The sequence below is a fragment of the Rhipicephalus sanguineus genome, chromosome 3 (assembly GCF_013339695.2).
Source record: "Rhipicephalus sanguineus isolate Rsan-2018 chromosome 3, BIME_Rsan_1.4, whole genome shotgun sequence".
Taxonomy (NCBI): Eukaryota; Metazoa; Arthropoda; class Arachnida; order Ixodida; family Ixodidae; genus Rhipicephalus; species Rhipicephalus sanguineus.
Window position 1 is genome coordinate 34,058,311 of NC_051178.1, and position 20,715 is coordinate 34,079,025.

General features: G+C 50.1%; 1 protein-coding gene across 1 annotated transcript in view; it reads right to left on the bottom strand.

The window, feature by feature from the left end:
* The window catches only part of LOC119386540 (serine/threonine-protein kinase greatwall), a 217,730-nt gene that overhangs the window by 79,596 nt on the left and 117,419 nt on the right, over positions 1 to 20,715 (bottom strand). The window contains exon 12 of the mRNA XM_037653808.2: positions 5,449 to 5,550. Within this exon, the coding sequence (XP_037509736.1) occupies positions 5,449 to 5,550 (102 nt within the window). The remainder of the gene's footprint in view (positions 1 to 5,448; positions 5,551 to 20,715) is intronic.

The window sequence follows — 20,715 nt, forward strand, 5'->3', positions numbered from 1 at the left end:
CAAGGACTGGGATACCTACCTTCCAGAGATCGGGTTTGCATTGCGATCGACTGTGAACCGCTCGACTGGGTATGCGCCTTCTTTTCTAAACCTGGGGAGAGAACTGCCGAATCCGATGGAGACTGCACTCGCGGATCGCAGTGGAGTGCCAGTGGCGTCACCAGCACGAGCTGAATACGCAGCACAGTTGCGCGAGAAGCTAGCGGAAGTTTTACGTAAAGCACGCAGTAATCTCGGCACTGCTAGGGCACAACAGAAGGCGCAGTACGACCGCTCGCATTGGAACGTACACTACGAAGTGGGCGATCTGGTGCTGCGACGCCATCATGTTCTTAGCGACGCTAGCAAACAGTTTGCAGCCTCGCTGGCACCGAAATGGTCCGGGCCGTAACGAGTGCGAGAGAAGGTTTCCTCGCTTGTTTATCGGCTCGCGAACATGAAAGGCAAACCGAGCGGCGGACCAGTGAACGTATGCGACTTGAAACGTTACGTGTCACGGGAGGAGCATGGGGACGACTATCAGTCCCCCTCCGAGCCGCAGGCGGAGGCTGAAAACGCTCGAAACCGAGTGAAGAGCCCTGAGCCGCGGTACTTCTTGCGAAACAGGCGGAGACAACTCTGCATGTTAGATAAGCAAAAGGGAAATAGGTGCCGCCGGGACGGCTCGGAGAGGAGACCGCCTCCTCACGGCGAGCCCACACTCACATTCCGTCGTTGTCGCAGCCCCACCACCACCGGCAAACATCGCCATGGACGCCTGACTGGAGGTCGACCGGTACATCCCACCGCCACTTCCACGCTACCCCATCGACCCACCGCCCGGCCTCCACACGAGAGGCCCGAAGACCAATGCCAACCCAACTGGGAGAGGCAGCTGCCTCGGGGCCGCAGCCACCGGGACATGCCAGGGTTTTGTAGACACCCCAATGGCCTATGCTACCTCAAGGCCATGGCGCAGCACGCCGAAAGCCCCGAGCCCCGCCTGACCGGAGGAGCCCGAACCATGCTGGAGAGGCCGCCTGGAATGAAACACTTCGTTGACTCGCTCCTCTCAATCACCACCAACGACCAGAGAGGCGGGGCCCAAGGAGGCGCGGTCCGGACCACGGGGCGGGAGGAACAGGCCAGACCTACCGCAGCAGTGACGGCGGAGGCGACGACTGGGGAAGCCATGACGCAAGTGGACACGGCAGCGAAAGCCGCAACGAGGCCGGTGGTGGCTACTTCGGAGGCAGCGGCGACGTCAGTGGGGGCACCGGCGACACCCACGACAGAGGGCCGACCGCAGGAGGGCACGGACCTGGGACCGATCCGTCCTAGCCTTTCTCGATGAGGAATAACAAAATATTACCTCATGGTGCAGTCTCTGTCGTCCGAGGGCTTTCTTAAGGGGAGGAGGATGTGGGAGAGCACGCGCGCCCATTTCCTTTCCTTAAGGCTGGCGCGATCGCGAACTGACGGCGGGAGCCTAGGGACCACTAGGAGAGGAGCACCGTCGCCCTTTCCGGACAACCCCTTCTTTCCCGCCACTCTTCGCGCCAATCCTCGCATCCCGGCTCGCGGGAAAGGGAACTCGCCCTGCGAGGGAAACAATCCTCGCGGTGGGGAGGGACACGGGAGGTGAACAAAACTGCCGACCAGGCAGAGAGACGGTCGCTCGAACCCTGCTGACCTGCGAGGTAACACCTCACCGCCCCGAGACCCGCCATCCGACCATCGACCGAAGGCGTAAGCGTTACCCTTTGTTTTCTACGAGAGCGGACTAATCCCTCTACGCGACATTTACGCGTTATTGCTAGCGTAGCAATAAAGTGTTGTTTCTTGTGCTAGCCTGTTGCCTTATTCGCCCGAACCCGTCGTAGCTGCGATGACGCGCGCTACAGGAAGGGGACGTTGACACGGTACGACTATCTGCGGCTGGGACCGGAGCTAGGCTTCTGCACCAGCCGTGCATAGAGCGGACCCCTCCCCCCCCCCCCCCCCCCCCCACATCTCGTCGACTTGTTTCTTTATCGCGTCGCGCTCTCGAGTCGAAACTCTGTAGGGGCTCTGACGGAGTGGTCGAGAATTTTCTTCTGTTATAATGAGGTGCTTAGCAAGGGGCCTTTGTCGGACCCGCGATGACGACGAGAAACAGTCCTTGTATTGCAGGAGCAGGGTTTTGAGCTGGTCTTGCTTGACCTTCGGAAGGCTCGGGTTGACGTCAAAATCCGGTTCGGGACCTCTATTCGTCGAAGCAGGTTCGGCAACATCGAAGAGGGCGAAAGCATCGCTGGCGGCTACACATTCGTCGATGTAGGCAATCGTCGTACCAATGTTGAGGTGCCTGTATTCGTGGCTGAAGTTTGTCAGCACTACCTTTGCTTTACCGTCACGCAGTTCGGCTATACCTCTTGCGACGCAAATTTGACGATTCAGGAGTAGTTGCTGATCGCCCTCGATGACGCCTGCAAGGTTCGCAGGTTTTTCGGTGCCTACGGAAGTAATGACACTGGAGCGCGGCGGAACGGTCACCTGCTCTTCTATCACATTCAATGCATGGTTCCCTGGCGTCGCGTGGGGCGGGAGCGCTTTGTCTGAGGTTAGCGTTATCGACTCAGACCTCAGGTCGATGACGGCGCCGTGGTCACTTAGGAAGTCCATTCCAAGTATCACATCCCTAGAGCAATTTCGTAGGATTACAAAGCTCGCAGGATAAGCCTGGTTATTCATGGTGACTCTCGCCGTGCAGACACCAATCGGCGTTATCAGGTGGCCTCCAGCTGTCCGGATTTCGGGTCCACTCCAAGCGGTCTTTACTTTCTTCAGCTTGGTAGCGAACGGTCCACTGAAGACAGAATAGTCGGCTCCGGTGTCGACGAGAGCTGTGACGCTGTGGCCGTCGATAAGAACGTCGAGGTCGCTAGTTCGTCGTCTCGCGTTGCAGTTAGGTCGTGGCGTGGGGTCACGGCTACGTCGGTTTGTTCCGCTGCTTCCCCGTTGTGTCGTCAGGTCTACTTCGGTCCGCGAGGTTTCATCGGCAGGGCTTCGTCTGCTTCGCGTCGTGTTCTGCAGGTCTCCTCGCGTTGTCGTCGTCGGCGGCCGCGGAGGATCTTCGGCATTTCGTCGTGCAGCAACCGCACCTCCATCGGTTGCTGCCCTTAGTTTTCCGGATACGGGCTAGGCGACCGGCCCCGGTTTGGGCCAGTGTACTGCCGGCGGTGCGGTGACATGTAGCGGCCGGGCGACGGCGAGCGGGAAGGTCGTCGTTCTTGCCACTGTGTTCCGGTGAGGTAGTCGTCGATGTCGCGAGGCCGTTCGCCTGGCTGCGGGCGCGGCGCGTTGACGGCGAATCCGCGTAGCCCCATGTGACGGTACTGGCAGCGGCGGTACGTATGGCCGGCCTCCCCGCAGTGGTAGCAGAGCGGGCGGTTGTCAGGGGCGCGCGAAACGTCGGTCTTCCTTGGGGCGTAGCGCGGGGCATAGCGCTGGGCGACAAGAGGACGGTAGGGCGTTGGTGGTGGTGGCGGCGGCGGCGTCTGGCGGCCGAACTGCTGCGGCGGCGCGGCGTCTTGACGTGGACGAGGAGCGGGGGCGTTGCGTCGGGCTGCTGCAGCATAGTTCATTGCTTGCAGCTGCGGCTGCGCTGCATCGGGGGTGCCCAGCGACTGCTGAATTTCCTCGCGGACCATGTCAGCGATCGAATCCACTTGAGGCTGCGCTGAAGGCAACAGCTTGCGCGGCTCCTCCCGCACTATCGCTCTGATGGTTTCCCGTAGGTCGTCGGTGCCTAGCGAGTGCGCTTCGGTGTAGCCTGTCGACAGGGTTGAGCGGTTGTATTGCTTCGTCCTAATCTCGAGGGATTTTTCAATTGTTGTAGCCTCCTTTAGGAATTCGGTGACAGTTTTCGGTGGGTTCCGCACTAATCCTGCAAAGAGGTCTTGTTTCACTCCCCGCATAAGGAAGCGGACCTTTTTTTCCCTCAGGCATGGCAGCATCGGCCAGGCGGAAAAGTCGCGCCATCTCTTCCGTGTAGATAGTGACCATCTCATTCGGTAGCTGTGCTCTTGTCTCCAGCAAAGCAGCGGCCTTTTCCTTGCGGACGATGCTCGCGAAGGTATTAAGGAACGTCGTCCGAAAGAGGTCCCAGGATTGAATGTTAGAATCATGGTTTTCGAACCACGTCTTCGCGGCGTCTTATAAGTAGAAGTAGACGTGGCGCAGCTAGAACTTCAGTGTCCCAGTGGTTGAAGGTGGCGACTCGCTCGTACGTCTCCAGCCAGCTCTCCGGGTCTTCAAACGACGATCCACGGAAAGTCGGTGGCTCCCTTGGCTGTTGCATCACTACCGTTGTAGGTGGCAGGGGGTCTGTCATCGTCTCGGCGGTCGATGTGACGGTCTTCGGTTGCCTGGTGTTTTCGGGAAGGAGCCCGTACTCTGGTTGTAGTCCCTTCTGCCGGCGGCTGGTTCGAGGATCCGGGTTGTCCTTAGAGTCGTCTTCTTCTCGGCTTGGGCTTGGGTCAGCGCCCCGCGGTTGCGTCCGGATCATGAAGCAGCACCTCCACCAGATGTCACGTGGTCGTGACGTCGACAAAGACAGCAGTCAGCACGTCCGAGATGAAACTTTATTTGGCCGAACTTGTGGCCGGGAAACTGAAAGTCAATCTACAGCAATACACTAATAGCGGCGGACAGAGCGTCGACCGTCGATCAACTGACAAGCAGTCAAGCGCGTCGGCTTTTATACAGGCGCTATCAAACTTTCCAGCGATATCGCTGTTGGCGACGTTATCTCTCGACAAAGCTGGAATATTCTCGTGCGGCGCGCAATCTTAAAGGATTGTTCCAAAACAATCGCGAAGCTTCCTACGCATCACGGCGATGCCTGCGCAGCGCGTTGCCCACAGTCATTGTGGGTGAAGCTTCAACTCATGAAATATAAGACTCGCGGCAATATGTTCAGGCCCAATAAAGAGTGGGTACTTTTTCGTCCGAGCAAACACCGTATACGTGTCGGTCTCTGTGCGCCCGTGCCCCTGCGGTACTAAACACGCGACAGGGAAGACCACTTTGCAGCACGTCCCTCTGTAACACCAACCTAGCCATAAGATGAGCTTTCATGTTTGCATCTCATAAAAGTATGCTTAGGGATCCTCTCCATCTTTTTTCTGCAATTTCGCTTGGAAGTATTCGAAAAATACTCGATTTGATTTACACTCAAATTTTAATATTCACACTTGCTTCACATTTAAAATTTTGCTATTTGCACAGCTCTACTCTATAGTCTTCTCTTCAATATTGCCGAGAAAAGTTGTCCATAACTATGTATTATTTTTACCACTGCAAATCAAGCCCTACGTTACACTGTTGACCAACTAGACAGCCACTACTGCATATACGCAAGCTGTAACAAATGCATTAAGACAAGAAATTGTGTTTCCGAGAAACAACAGCTCAAAGTGAACGCACCCTGGAATCCCGGCCGTGCTTCGGGTTGCCGAGTGAGCAGCTCCGACACAGCATGCACCGCTGCTGACGACAGTGCCTCCTCCCCAATGGGCCACTCAAGCTCTGCAAGGAATCAGCATAAACACTTGGGCTGGCTCGGCCAGGAAAGCATTCAATGGAAATATGCAGCATCACATACCCTCGATACAACCATGTAAATGAAAAATAGTATTGGAGTACTAGTATAGGAGTACTGACACGATTTTGAGACATCACAAAAGGGACATTTTTCGTTTCCTTGGTATGCAGTGTTAATGCTCTCTACACACTGAAGTCGGAGAACACGTATAAAATATTTTAATTTGACTTTGAAGTTTTCGTCGCTGAGCATCTGCAAGCCAGCTCCACTGCAATAGACATATTCCCGTCCCCCGAGTTTGCGAGTTCTGCGTCCGGCATGCAGCCTAAATTGCAGAAATCACTGTCAGGGTCACTGGACGACAATTCACTCACTGTTGTCTATGTGCACCACGAGCAGATGACAGATTTTCCGCTAGTACGTCGTGAGTTTCTGCATCTCTGTGACATCACACTGCTATGAAACGTCACTGAGAAGCCGCCCCCTCGATATCGAAATCAGAAGTGTCTTTTTAAGGTAACGGTAGTTAAAATATATGCGATGCATTCCCAGGCACCACAATACCCGTTTTAGGTTTCTCGACACCAGTATTTTTATTTAGAGCAACAATCCGAAAGTTTTTAAAATTCGTGTCGGTACTCCTTTAAAACAGTTACAAATATACGTTTATAGTAAGTTATCGGATATAACAAAGCTATTTTTGTGTGAGATGGATTACAAGCTTTGACTTCACGAAGCACAAAGGCGAGTGCTGAGCTGAAAACGCAACAGCCCCATTGACACAAACGAACATTCATGTGCTCACAGTGTTGCCTGTTTGTCAATTCTATTTTGGTGCCAGTAAGTCAATGCACACAAAAAATCATTAAAGAAAAACAGTGGCAATGCACAAGCATCTCAAGTCAGATAACATGTTCAGTTGTTAAAAAAAAAACCAAGTGTGTTCCCGGTAGAAATGTTAAAAAGTTTTAAAAGCTTCGAGCACAGAAATGATCAGTGAACCTAGTAGATTATTTGAGCACGTATGCTGTGATGAGTTAATTAAGCATGCAAAAACAAACTTGTAAGGTGGTGAATGCGTTGACAGAGAGGTCAGGTTAACCAGACATGTTGAGGATGGTGAAAAGTGCCCGCCATATCTATGGCACGCAAGACTTATCACTTTCTTACCTTCAGACACTCAATTTTCTTAATATCACTTTTCCTAAAAGGGTTGCATTTTACTGTTGGGATGATCAGTGTAGGCCACCCCTTACTGACACAGTGATGGAAGTGACATTTTGCTTTTTGGAGCAGAATCCGGAACAGAAAAAATGCTGCTTTGGAGCAGCCGTAAGTGTTTTTGGAGCAGAAAAAAAATGCTAGTTGGAGCAGCGATTGGTGTTTTTGGAGAAGATGGAAAAGCACTGAGAGCAACTCCTGGATTTAAAGCATAATTTAAGCATCCATAAATAATATTTATTACTAAACATATTGCACATAAAATTACTGCAAATCGCAAGAAACAAATAATTAGGCAGATGAATGGTTATTGAACACTAAGTAAGATCAGCTACATATTTAAAATACCAGCACTTGTGGCAGAAATGATATAAAAGAGATAAAAGCTGTACACCAAATTGTAAAAGAAACCTATATCACATATCACTGTTGCCACAGCAGCTTATAATCGATACAAGATCAAAGCAATCTGTTTGTAAGTTTTGTTCTGTAAGTAAGTTTTGTTGCTGGCAGCAGTGTTCTTCTTATACAGCATGCCCTGTCGCAGACAAAAGTATGACAATCCACGAGCTATGTGCAGGGGCAGAGATACGTTGCAGCCCTCTAGATGCTCAATTATAGGTCGCAATCCAGCATCTGCTCGCTGCCGTGTAGCTAAGCCTGCTACACTTACAGCTCTAAGGAAAGCGCAGTGATTGGCAGGTTTAAAAGGCGCGGGCGACAATGTGTGCACGTCTTCGTGTGTGCAACCCGACTTATACATGATGGTAAAGTCGTACTCCTGCAAACACAAGCTCCACCGTGCTAGTCGTCCAAAAGGGTCTCTTAGATTTGCCAGCCAGTCCAGTGAGTGATGATCTGTTGCGCCTTGAATGGCCGGCCGTAAAGGTAAGGTCGAAACGTAGCAAGGGTCCATACGACAGCAAGGCACTCCTTCTCCATGGTACTGTAGCTAGATTGCGAGCGTGATAGGGCGCAACTTGTGTAAGTGATAACTCTTTCAGCACCCTCCTGTCGCTGTACGAGTACCGCACCCAGACCGATGTTACTGGTGTCGGTATGAATTCCGTTTCAGATTCCTCATCGAAGTGCCCAAAAAATGTGGAAAAGCCAGGCGATGTTGGAGCTCAATGAAAGCCGTTTCTTATTCAAAGCTCCAAGCGAACAATGTGTCGTCTCTAGTGAGACGAGTAAGCGGTTCGGCAATTTTTAAAAAATTGCCTATAAAGTGCCAGTGGTATGCGCATAGTCCAAGGAAATGTCCACCACTTTTCTTATGAGCACAGGTGGAAAGGGCCGGCAGAGCGGCGGTTTTCTCTAGATCGGGAATGATGCTTTCCGTGCTCCCGACATGTCTGACGAACTTCAGTTCTTCGTAACTGAAGTGGCATTTCTGAGGCTTTAACCTAAGGTTATCCGATCAGATTGCCTTGAGTACTTGTCATAGTCAATCAAGATGTTCGGAGAAGCTGGCTGAAGATACGATCATGCCATCTAAGTACACAAGGCAGCCTTGCCACTTTAGATCGGCCAGTACAGTGTCCATCATATTTCTTGCAAATAAACTAACACTCGCCAAACTTTGGCGAGTCTTTGTTTATTTGCAAGAAATGTATGCCCCTCGCCAGACGGTGTTCCGTCGAACCCTGGACTATAGTGTCCATCATAATGTCACGAGCGCTTCTTTTGCTATTTTTATGTAAATGGTCCGTTACACGTAGAACCGCTGCCTTGCGCAAACTGCGCCCGAATATCTGGGAACCTTCCCGATTATTTCTGAATCTCCCGATAGGCTTGAGGGTGCAAACGCGAACAGTCGAGTTCATTCTAGAACAGGGCCACCGGCAATAAGGCTCGAATGTTCGATGCCGCATGTATAAATATCGACGCGCCTTACCGCAGATCAGATTATGGACGGCCCATGCTCTGTTCGCCGCTATTAATGTACAGCTTGTATTGCTTGTAGTTTGACTTTTTGTTTCCCAGGCACAGGTTCACCCAAATAAAGAGTTACGTCTTTAATAGCCCGACTGTTGTCTTCTTCGCTGTCATGACCACGTCACATCTGGTGGAGGTGCTGTTTGTTCATGTTTGGACACCACCGTCAAGCCATGAACCCAGACTAATTTGTGAAGAAGACACTGACACCATCTGGGAAGGTCGAGCCAGCCGCAGACTAAAAGGACTACCCCCCAATATGGACCCCTACCAGACAAGACAAAAGCCACGGCGACAAAGGCAACAGGCACGATAACGACCGCGATGTCCCCTGCAGCTATCACGATGCAGCCGTCCAGAGAGCCGCCGACCTTCCATGGATTGCCAAGTGAAGACCCCAAAACCTGTCTCAAAAAATTCGAAAGGGTGTCAACATTCAACAACTGGAACCCCGAGGACAAGCTGCACTATGTCTCCTACCAGACAAGCCAAAAGCCAACCGACAAAGGCAACAGGCACGATGATGGCCACAGAGTCCCCTGCAGCTATCATGATGCAGCCACCCAGAGAGCCGCCGACCTTCCATGTATCGCCAAGTGAAAACCCCGAAACCTGTCTCGAGATGTTCAAAAGGGTCTCAACATTCAACAACTGGAACCCCGAGGACAAGCTGCACCACGTGTACTTTTACCTGGAAGACGCAGCAAGGACCTGGTTCGAGAATCGGGAGTCCAATCTTCGAACTGGGATGTCTTTCGCAGCGTTTTTTTGGAAGCGTTGAAGAGCGTCATCCGAAAGGCCGCAGCCTTCCTGGAGAAACGGTCTAACTCCCAAACGAAAGCATGGCCATCTTTGCAGAGGAAACCTGACTGTTTGGCGATGCTGACCCTGCCATGCCCAAGGACAAGAAAGTCCGCTTCCTCGTGCGAGGAGTAAAGCAAAAGCTCTTCGCTGGGCTGATGCGGAACCCACCACCGACAGTCAAAGAATTTGTTTCAGAAGCGACGACGACTGAGAAGACATTGGGAATGCGCATCTGCAGGTACAATTGCCAATCGATTCAAGACAGCGCAGCTGTTCATGCCCTCGGCACCAATGACCTGCGTGAAACGATCCAAGTGAACATATGAGAGGATCTGTGCGAGCTGTTACCCTCACCACAGCCGTAAGTGGACTCGATTGCGAAAATCGTATGGGAAATTCAGCAGTCACTTGGGGGTTCCTAAGACAGTGCAGCCTCAGCCCAAGCCTTGGCCTACACTGCTGCTGTGAGCCGTCACTACCCGCCCCTGCAAAAGCGCAAGACGCCGCATCACAGCAGTTCCATCGCCAGCTCCCACCACCGCCATCTTGCCCACCTGTCGACCAGCATTATACACCCAGGAAGACCGATGTATAGAGTGCCCCCGACCACGCCCACTGTGCTACCGCTGTGTCAAAGACAGCCACAAGTACCGCTGTTGCCAGTTCCGTGAGATGAGACTGCGTGGTTTCACCATGAACGTGCTGTATCTATGACCACGTGACATCGCAGACTACATCGCAGATCCTCAATCAACGCCTCGATGACCTTCCGGTTCGCCGTCACCAGGCCAGTACATCTCACTGCAGTGCTGGCAGTACACCGGCCTTACTCGGGGCTGATCCGCAAGCCCTTATCCAGAAAACTAAGGGCAGCAACCGATGGATGTGCGGTTGCCGAAACGATGAACGTCCTCCGGTACCGACGACGTCAATTCAAGATCTTCAGATACCAGCTCGCCACCTACTGGAGAGCGCCTTCACGAAAGCCCTTATCCATTAAAACAAGGCCTAATGACCCAGCGGAACAGCAACGGAGCAAGTCGACGCAGCCGTGATCCGAAGCCACGACCAAACCATGATGCAAGACAACGAACCACTCACCTCCACATTTTTATTGATGGCCACAATATCACCGCTTTGGTCGACACCGGAGCCAACTACTCCATCGTTAGTGGCCTGTTCGCTGCCAAGCCGAAGAAAGACCTCTTGGCAAGGACCCAAAATATGGACAGCTGGAGGCCACCTAATAGCGCCCACTGGGATCTACACGGTGAGAGTCACAATTAACAGTCGAACATATTCGACGAGCTTCATAATCCTACAGCACTCTTCGAGGGACGCCATTCCAGGCATGGATTTCCTAAAACAACACAGCACAGTTGTTGACATAAGAGCCCAGTCAATAACGCTTTCTGCGGACAATGCCATCCCACCGGATAGGAAAATCAGTCACCATGCTTTAGGTGTGATAGAAGAGCAGGTCACCGTTTCGCCCTTCTCCAGCGTCATCATTTCCGTTGGCACCGAAGAACCCACAGACATAGAAGGCGTCCTCGTGGACAAACAGCGCTTGCTTCTGAATCGTCGCAAGAGGCATAGCTGAGCTGCGTGATGGCAAAGCAAAGGTAATGCTGACAAACTTCAGCCACGAATACAGGCACCTCAAAATTGGCACGACAGTCGCCTATATGGAGGATTTCATGGACGTGGACACCAACAATGCTTTCGCCCTCTTCGATGCTACAGCACCTGCTTCAACGAATCGAGGTTCCCAACCAGACTTCGACGTCAATTCGAGCCTTCTAAAGCACAAGCAAGACCAGCTCAAAGCCTTGCTCCTGCAATTCAAAGACTGCTTCTCGTCATCGTCAAGAATTCAACAGACCCCAGTTGCAAAACATTGCATCATAACAGAAGAAAGTGCCCGACCAATCCGTCAGAGCGCATATCGAGTTTTGACCCGAGAACGGGAGGCCGTAAAGAAACAAGTCGACGAAATGCTATGCAACGACATCTTCCAGCCATCCAAGAGTCCATGGGCATCTCCCGTGGTGTGAGTGAAGAAGACGGTTGGAACCATACATTTCTGCGTCGACTATCATCACCTGAACAAAATCACGAAGAATGATGTGTACCCTCTTCCATGGATAGACGACATCCTTGATCGACTCCACAAAGCGAAGCACTTTTCATCGATGGACCTGAAGACCGGCTACTGGCAAATCGCAGTCAACAACACAGACCGAGAAAAGACTGCCTTTATGACACCAGACGGCCTGTTCGAGTTCAAGGTTATGCCCTTCGGTCTTTGCTCGACACCTGCGGCTTTCCAATGCGTTATGGATACAGTACTGGTCGACTTGCCTCGTGTACTTGCACGACGTCGTTGTGTTTGCCAAACTTAGACAAACACCTCGAACTTTGACGAACACCTCCGGCGCCTTGAAGCTGTACTTCAAGCAATCAAGACCTCCAGACTCACCTTGAAACCAGACAAGGACTGCTTCATATATGAGGAACTCTTGTTCTTGGGCCATGTCATTAGCAAGTCTGGAGTATGCCCGACCCGCGGAAAACAGCTGCCATTGCTGCCTTTCCGCCGTCCACAAACAAGAAGGCCATACGCCAATTTCTCGGCTTGTGCGCCTCTTACTGACTCTTCATCAATGAACATTCATGGATCGCCGACCCACTAACTCACCTCACGAAGACGGGTGTGGAATTCAAGTGGGAAATGGCTCAAGTCAAAGCATTTCATAAACTGAAACGACGCTCGCATACACCTCCGATACTTGCGCATTTCGACGAATATGCTAATATGGAAATGCATACCGATGCAAGCAGCGTAGGACTCGGCACCATCCTTGTGCATAGGACTGACGGACTGGAAAGGGTTATCAATTATGCTAGCCAGTCGCTATCCAAGGCGCAAGCCAACTATTCCGCAACGAAAAAGGAGTGTCTTGCCATCATCTGGGCTACAACCAAGTTTCGCTCCAACCTCAAAGTTGTGAACGATCACCACACCTTGTATTGGCTTGAATAGCCTTCAGGTTGCCTCGCATGGTGGAGTCTGAGACTTCAAGAATTCGACATTATCATCATTTACAAGTCCAGAAGAAAGCACTCTAACGCTGTCTTCCTGTCTCATGCCCCCATTGACCCACAGGCCGCAATAAGACCAAGATGACGACTGCTTCTTGGGAACCACAAGTTCCCAAGAAGCAGTCATCGCTGAACGACAGCGGGCCAACCCGGAACTCAGGGGCCTTGTGGAATACCTTGAGGGCACAACCACCATTGTTCTGAAGGTATTCAAGTGAGGACTGGCATTGTTTTTCTTGACAAATGGCTTTCTCCTAAAGAAGAACTCGCCACTTCGAGCCAACTACCTTCTTGTGGTGCCTTCAGCATTGTGACCACAAGTCCTCCAGGCCCTACATGACGACCCGACGGCTGGACACCTCAGTGTTTCCCGCAAACTCGCAAGAATACAGGAAAAGTACTACTGGCCGCACCTTGCCACCGACATTGCTCGCTACATAAGGACATGCCGAGACTCTCAGCGACGCAAGACATCACCAACACGACAATGCAGGCTTTCTTCAGTTTATCAAACCACCTCGCCAATAGTTCCAGCGAATCGTGATGGCCCTACTAGGGCCATTCCCAACGTCGACTTGCGGAAATAAATGAATCGTCATAGCTATCGACTACCTCACCCGAGATGCAGAAAAAGGGCCCTGCCCAAAGGCAGTGCCACCGAGGTAGCGAAGTTCTTCATTGAGAACATCGTCCTTCGTGATGGCACACCAGAGGTTCTCATCACGAACAGATATACGGCTTTTTCTGCTGACCTTACGGTGAAAGCAGTGCACACAACACAGACGAAGAAAGAGACACAACAAGCACTTACTCGCAATTGAAAGGTTTATTAGATGAAACATAAAAAGAAACATAAAAAGAAGTGACCTCAAATGAACTGCGCAGTTGCCGCCACGTAGGAAACTTGCCAACTTGCAAAAAGGCAAGAAAGGCAAAAACTTCACTAAACAAATTTAACATCTCATCATCAGAAAGTAGCACATAGGTGATAGAGACGGGGTGATGGATACATTTTTGGTTGTTTGGGATATTGAAGGTATTGCCACACGCGCTTCTTTTTCACTTTTTGAGTGCACAAAAGCACAAGGACGAAAAACAATGTGGACACAGCACTGTTCTTTTGCGTGTCCTTGTACTGTTGTGCGCTCAAAAAGTGAAACATGAATAACCAACATGCCCAAGCATACGCTCTTTCAAGCGCTTCTTTTGTTTGCACGCATAGCCGCTGCCTTGCACAAGCCGTGTCTGGGATCCTTTCAGATTATTTCAGCATCTTCTAATAGGCTTGAGCGCACAAACACAAACTGTTGAGCTTATTTTGAAACTCACGCAGCCACCAGCCATAAGGCTCGAATGTTCGATGCCGCATGTATAAATGCCAACGCGCCTTACAGCAGATCTATTTATCGACGGCCGACGCTCTGTTCGCCGCTATCAGTGTACAGTGTGTACAGCTGTAGTTTTACTTTCCATTTCCCAGCCACAAGTTCGGCCAAATAAAGAGTTTCATCTTGGACATACTGACTGCTGCCTTCGTCGACGTCACGATACCGTGACAATATGTTGTCGTAAGTTGTGATTGCCTGAAGTGGTGCAGCGACCTGAACAGGTGTCTCGCAGCGAGGTGCACCAAGAGCCTGCTGGACATCGTCACATACTGTTGCATCTTATAACTAGCAAGGGGTCACGCTTGTGGCACTTCAGCGCCACCGTAGTAGTATAAATAGCCTACCCAAGACAGAAGGGGGGGCGGGGGGAGGGTCTTCCGATATTTTGTTTGTGTGTGTACCGACCAGCCGTCATCAATAAACCTGTTCCACAACTGTCGTCTCTTTAATAATGGCGAGGAAGATGGGATAAACCACCACCCGGACTCAAGCAGCACAGCCATCATTGACAACCATCCGCCACCATCTACTGGCCAGCCACCATTCATCGGGCGCCTGACGGAATTCTGCACGACAGGTAACATGGCAATCTACCTCGAGCGGTTCGAGGCTTTTGCGAGAGTGAATAAGATGGACAAACAAAGCAAGACGGACGTGCTTATCACGATAGTGGGTGACAGCGCATACACCAAATTGCAGAACTTGATGTTTCTGGAGGCCCCTGAAAATAGCACATTTCAAGAGATAACACAGGCACTTATGAAACATTATGTGCCAAAGCGGTTGATAGTCAAGGAGTGTTATAACTTCCATAAACGCACACGGGGATCTCGGAAGGTGGTTGACGACTTCATCACGGAGTTGAAGCGGTTGACAAAGAAGTGCTCATTTGGAACGTTTTTACCTGAGGCACTTGGAGACCAGCTTGTCTCACGAGTGAGCAGCAAGGCTATTTGGTGTGAGCTTTTGGCCACTGAAGATGACGAGGGCCTAACGTGGGACAAAGCTTGTGTCCATAGAAGTTGCGAAAAACCAGATGAGAGAGATGCTGCCGGGACCAGGCCGGTTTGAGAACAAGAGGATGACGTCAAGTGGCAACGCGGCGACACTGCAGCGACTAGGCGATGGTGTAGCAATTGCGACAACGTGAGGGAGATGCTACCGAAACCAGGCATGACCTGAGCACAAGAGGACGACGTCAAGTGGCAATGTGGCAACAGTGCAGCGACTATGCGGCCGACCAAAGACTGGCGGCAACATGGTACAGCGGCTGCGAGGAAAGGGTCCACTCATAGGGACAAGATGCGATCGTGATTTTCTTGTGGGGTCACCACCCCCAGCAGGACTGTCGGCACATCAAGGCAAGGGGCTACAGTTGTTCTCAGACGGTACATTTAGCTGTTACATGCAAGATACAGCAAAACAATTTCACCACGAAAGACGACGTGTCTAGTTTAGAATTGTATGTGCCAAGACAAAGAATTCAGCTGTACTAAGTTGATACAAATGTATATGAGCAAACCACTGCCATGGAAATAGACATGGGCTCAGCGGTATCTATTATGCCTGAAAGTGAGTTTGTGAAATATCTTGAACAGGCTGATACGGCAGGTGCCTGTGCAGTTTCGCTTAAGAACATACATTGGCTTAAATGTTCCATTGAAGGGTAGTGTCACGGTAACTGTAGCTCATGAAGGCAATTCTTTTAGACCCCCGCTTGTGGCAGCGGCGAATGAAAAGGGACGCACAGTACCAGCATGGCTTGGCCGAGACTGGTTGACGCACATTCGCCTAAACTGGTCACAGATTTTCTGTGTGAACACAATTACAAACAGGATGGGCTGCTAGACAAATACAAGGACGTGCTCACGGGACCAAATGGAGCCACAGTTAAACCTGGATATAAGAAAATTGACAAATTCCCGAAAAAATTCGTTATATCCAGTTGCAGCATGAAAATTCAGAAAAGAAACGCACAAATTAAATACAAGGAGAATTGAAGGCAGAGCTCACCCAAAACATTTATTTAGCAGCAAAAAAACAGCTTTATTTTGCTCTATTGCTTGTTTGTGCGGGATGGCAATACTGAACGTTAGTAGGGCATCAATACAACACTGCTCTGTCATCGCCTAGACGTGGCCTCCGAGATTGGCTCCAGCAACGCGCCGTCGCGTTGCCGGAGTCAATCTCGGAGGCCACGGTCTTGTGCACCCGCGGCGCAGCGCAAGACGGCAAAGTGCATGGCGACAGTGACGAGTCGACCTCTGAGGATCCGTCGTTCTCACCGTAGTCGCAGACTGTTTCCACCAACGCCTAATGTGACATCTCCTCGGTAGTGAAGACAATTGTCGGCATTAAAAAAATCGCAAAAGCTGCACGTCGTCAGGGGCTGCTCCATGTGCGTGCAGTGAAACCATGCACGCACATGGAGTACACTCCATATGCGGCGCAGCCCCACATATGCGGCGCGAATTCGAAGCGTAACGACACGGAGCAAGGATTTTTAAAGACGACAGTCTTTCTTGGGGAACTTAAACGCAGACTGTCTGTCCTTCTGTTTGTCTGTCTGTCACCCGATTCAGCCACCCGGCCAAAGTTGAACCACTTGCTTACCGCCCACCCATCTTGAACTGGTACGACTGTTCATACTTGTGAACATAGTCGATCAAAAAGTAAATATTACGCATATCTGAGGCGCAACATCACTAGGTAAGTATTAGGTGGTGTGTTCCTTTAATAGAAAATACATAGATACATAATTCTAAAGACCCTACTTTTGTAAGCTGCGGCTGCGACTGCGGCTGCGCTGAAAATGCCATGCTATGCGCGCCGACGAATGTCCTGTGCCACGGAGGAAGGAAACCCTCTGCACAAGCTCATGTTTCCCGATGTATTGCCAGATGGCATCCATATCTCATGCAGCGTAGACGCAGTGCCTCCTCTATCGTCTTTACACGGCATTTGCAGCGGAGCACGCAGATACGCGACCAATTTTTTTTAGTGGCATCCCCTGGTGTCACGTTAACGAAGTGTAGTTCAGAGACTACTGCAACAACTGAAGAATGGCGCTGCCAACGGAAAAGCAGATTTTCTTTCTTTCTTTTTTGTTTAAGAAAGCCGGCGCGGTTAGCGCGGTGGCACCCGCGAACCAGGTTTGAAGAGAGGGAGGGGGGCACGCCTGTGCAAGCGCCCGCGACGGCAAGAAAGCCGGCTCAAGGAGCGCAGGCCTCGCCTGCCCGCCTAGCGCACTCCCAATCGCGCAAACAAGCACTCGCTCTCGTCTCGCAGTGGCCGGAGCTTCAAAGCCGGAGCGACTGGTGCCTCGGAAGTGAAGGCTTTTCTTGGAGTGGTGAATTTTGTACGCTAGGTTCCTTTGCCAAATAGCAACAATCTTAGAACCGCTCTACAAGCTGCTCAGAAAAGATTGTCCGTTGGAATGAACAAGAGTGTGAAGCCAGCTTTCAGAAATGCAAGCTGCTTCTGAGCAAGGAGTCAGTGCTAGCTTTGTACGATGGAAACAAACTGCTGCGCCTGACATGTGACGCATCAGCATATGGCCTCGGAGCAGTGCTTGTGCACACCGAAGCTCAAGGCGAGAGACCTATTGCATTTGCGTCACGCACACTTACAGCGGTCGAGAGAAACTATGCGCAAATCGAGCACGAAGCTCTAGCCATAATCTTTGGCATTAAAAAGTTTCGTAAGTACTCGCTCAGTCAACAGTTCGAAATAGTGATGGACTATCAGCCATTCACACAGTTGTTCGATCCGAAGAGACACAGCAGTCAAGTAGCGGTAGCTTATAAGTGTAGAGGCCTGGGCTAGTTGGTTAGTATTCATACTTGCAGGGTTCTTTCTGTCCACTCTGTCCTTTTTTCCTATGTTCGCGCGCTGCAAAACCCTGCAAGTAACGGTAGCAAGTGTACACAGACAGAAAAATTTCTTGGCTTGTTATCAGTGGGTCACTAAGTACAAGAAGGGTCAACAAGTGGGCCACGCAGATGTTTTATTGAGGCTCCCGTTGGAAACAACTGTGGCGGAAGAACAAGAAATCATTTTTTTTTTTCACCGTTATCAGAGGTTGCCTTTACAGCCCAAGAAGTGGCTGAACAGTACAAAACGTCATGAAATCTCAGAGTACCGCATTTCTGAAGGCTAGAAGCTCATTTCTTTTTGCAGAAAAGCAACCGCCTCCAATTGTCTCCAGACACTACAAAGCGTCGTGAAATCGCAAAATACAGCGTTTCTGAATGATAGAAGCTTATACCTTTATGCAGAAATGCAACCCCCTCCAATTGTCTCCAAACGCTAAAAAACGTCGTGAAATCGCAGACTACAGCGTTTCTGAAGGCTAGAAGCTGTCGTTAGGACTTTATTATTACGTATCTATGTATTTTCTAGTAAAGGAACACCCCACTTAATACTTACATATTGATGTTGCGCCTCAGATATGCGTAATATTTGCTTTTTTATCGACAATGTTCACAACAATGAACGCAGCTATTAGTTCAAGATGGCTGGGCATTCAGCAAGTGCTTAAACTTTGGCCGGCTGGCTGAATCGTGTGACAGACAGACAGACAGACAGAAAGACAGACCAAAATTTCTGCATTCAAGTATCCCAAGAAAGACTATCGTGTTTAATAAATCGCAAAATGTTGGTCGTGACCACCTTCATGTTTTGCCCATGGCCTCCATGATTGCTGGAGCTAATTTCGGAGGCCATGGTTTTGCGTTGGGTTGCACCCCGCGAAAGTGGACACGCACGTATCCAAATTTCTAATACATACCCACGGAAGACAACTATCAACAGAACATTTGAGGATTTGTAATAATAGAGTCCAATGCACAGGAAGCGAGCAATGAAGGGAGAATGCAACTGAAAAGTAGAAAATTACCAGGGCCATTCGTCCCTGATAAAGCAAGCTTTGTACCACTGATTTTAAGATACATTGCTAAGTAAATTGATCGTGTAGGTACTTCTTCGCTTTGACATTATGTATATAGCCAAATTTAATGCATTTTGGCACTACAGAATGGACGTCAGAGGGCTTGCCTCGAACTCAATGTTGTGCAATGCTCGCTTGTACTTGCAGGTTGCAGCACACTGAAATAAATGAAACTTCTTTTGCATTGTACCCGCAATTCACTTTGATGAGCTTCCTACTTTTTTTTTAAGCATGGATTGGCGGAAGAAGCTTTCCAGATTCTTGATTTTCAGGAAACCATGCCTCGACACCAACGAAAGAGGGAGTTCTATTGTGGCCTATGCACATTTGCTTACGGACGGCTGTCTTTGCATTACTAGTTGACGCCAGGGCTGCGATGAGGGCGTTGGTGACAGTGTTTTTCAAAGCACTGCCTCGGCAGAGTCTGAAGTCTATTAAAAATTTAACTGTATACAAGGTGAGTCGGAGCCACCTTAGAGATTTCAAGAGTATAAATAGTGCGTCGCTGCCATGGCTTGTAGTGGTTGGCAGGAGAGGAAATGGTCGGACGGGTTGGGGGGGGGGGGGGCATTTCATGACGTACGTTGTCACGGTATGTCAAGGTGAAGATTAGTTCGTCAAATGTTTGGCACTGTTATCTCTCATTATGCCGAAATCACTTGGCCTGTTTGGTCGACCGATCTCAGTGTACCAGACTTTTTTCCTGTGGAAGCTCCTGAAAGACCTTGTATTCCAGAGGCATTTCATGAATATTCAAGAACTCAAGCAAGCCATTGGTGACACAGTTGCAACCATTGTTGAGAATATACTTACGAAGGCATGTAAAAAGGGGAATTTTGTCATGTTAAAAGCAGTTTTGTGGTGTCTTGACTTCTCTCTTGTGTCCTGTTTGCACGCCCAGCCTTTTAACATTAATACGTACAAACTAGCTCAGTTCTCTGTTATTGTAAGGAATTTTTCCGAGGGGCTCATTTATTTGTTGGGCACAACCAAATGAATTGAACAGACAATTAGGCAAAGGAACGCAATGACTGTTGTTGACTGTAGTGTAGTAACCATAACAAAAAACTGAATTTAAGTGGGCACCTTTGCGCCGGTAAGATCCAAACCCACAGCCTTCAAATTTAAGCTACCATGGAAGGCGCTTCCCCGTCCACTTCATAGGGCTGTATGACAACTTCAAAAACGCATTTGCAACAATGCATTCATGTAAATAGAGGCCATCAGCCTAATGTAGTATCCAAAAAAATGACATTGTAATTGGTGGTAAATAAATGGCATACTTGGTCCTACAGCCACGCGCGCTTATTGCTTTATTTTGATGTATTTAGTAGAGCTATGCGAATAGCAAAATTTTGGGTGTGAAGCGAATTCGAATATTGACGTGCGAGTACGAAACAAATCGAATATTTCTAGAATATTTCTAGAATATTTTTCTAATACTTCGAAGCGAAATTGCAGGAAAAAAAGTTAGAGAGGATTCCCAAGCATATTCTTATGAGATAGCAACATGAAAGTGTTTCTTTTCGCTAGGTTGATGAAGCACTGGCGGGGTGGTGTTGTCGTTGACGCATGTTGATGTTGTGAGGCCTGACTCCTTCGCCAAGACCGTCCTCGCCTTCTTTCGGTCCTCGTCCACCTTCAGAAAAGCCTTTTTCTTACACCGTGATTCTGACGATTTGGCGGTGCGGCGCGCATGCCCACGCTTGCGTTCCCGCGCTCGCACGTGCTTGGCGCATCTTCCG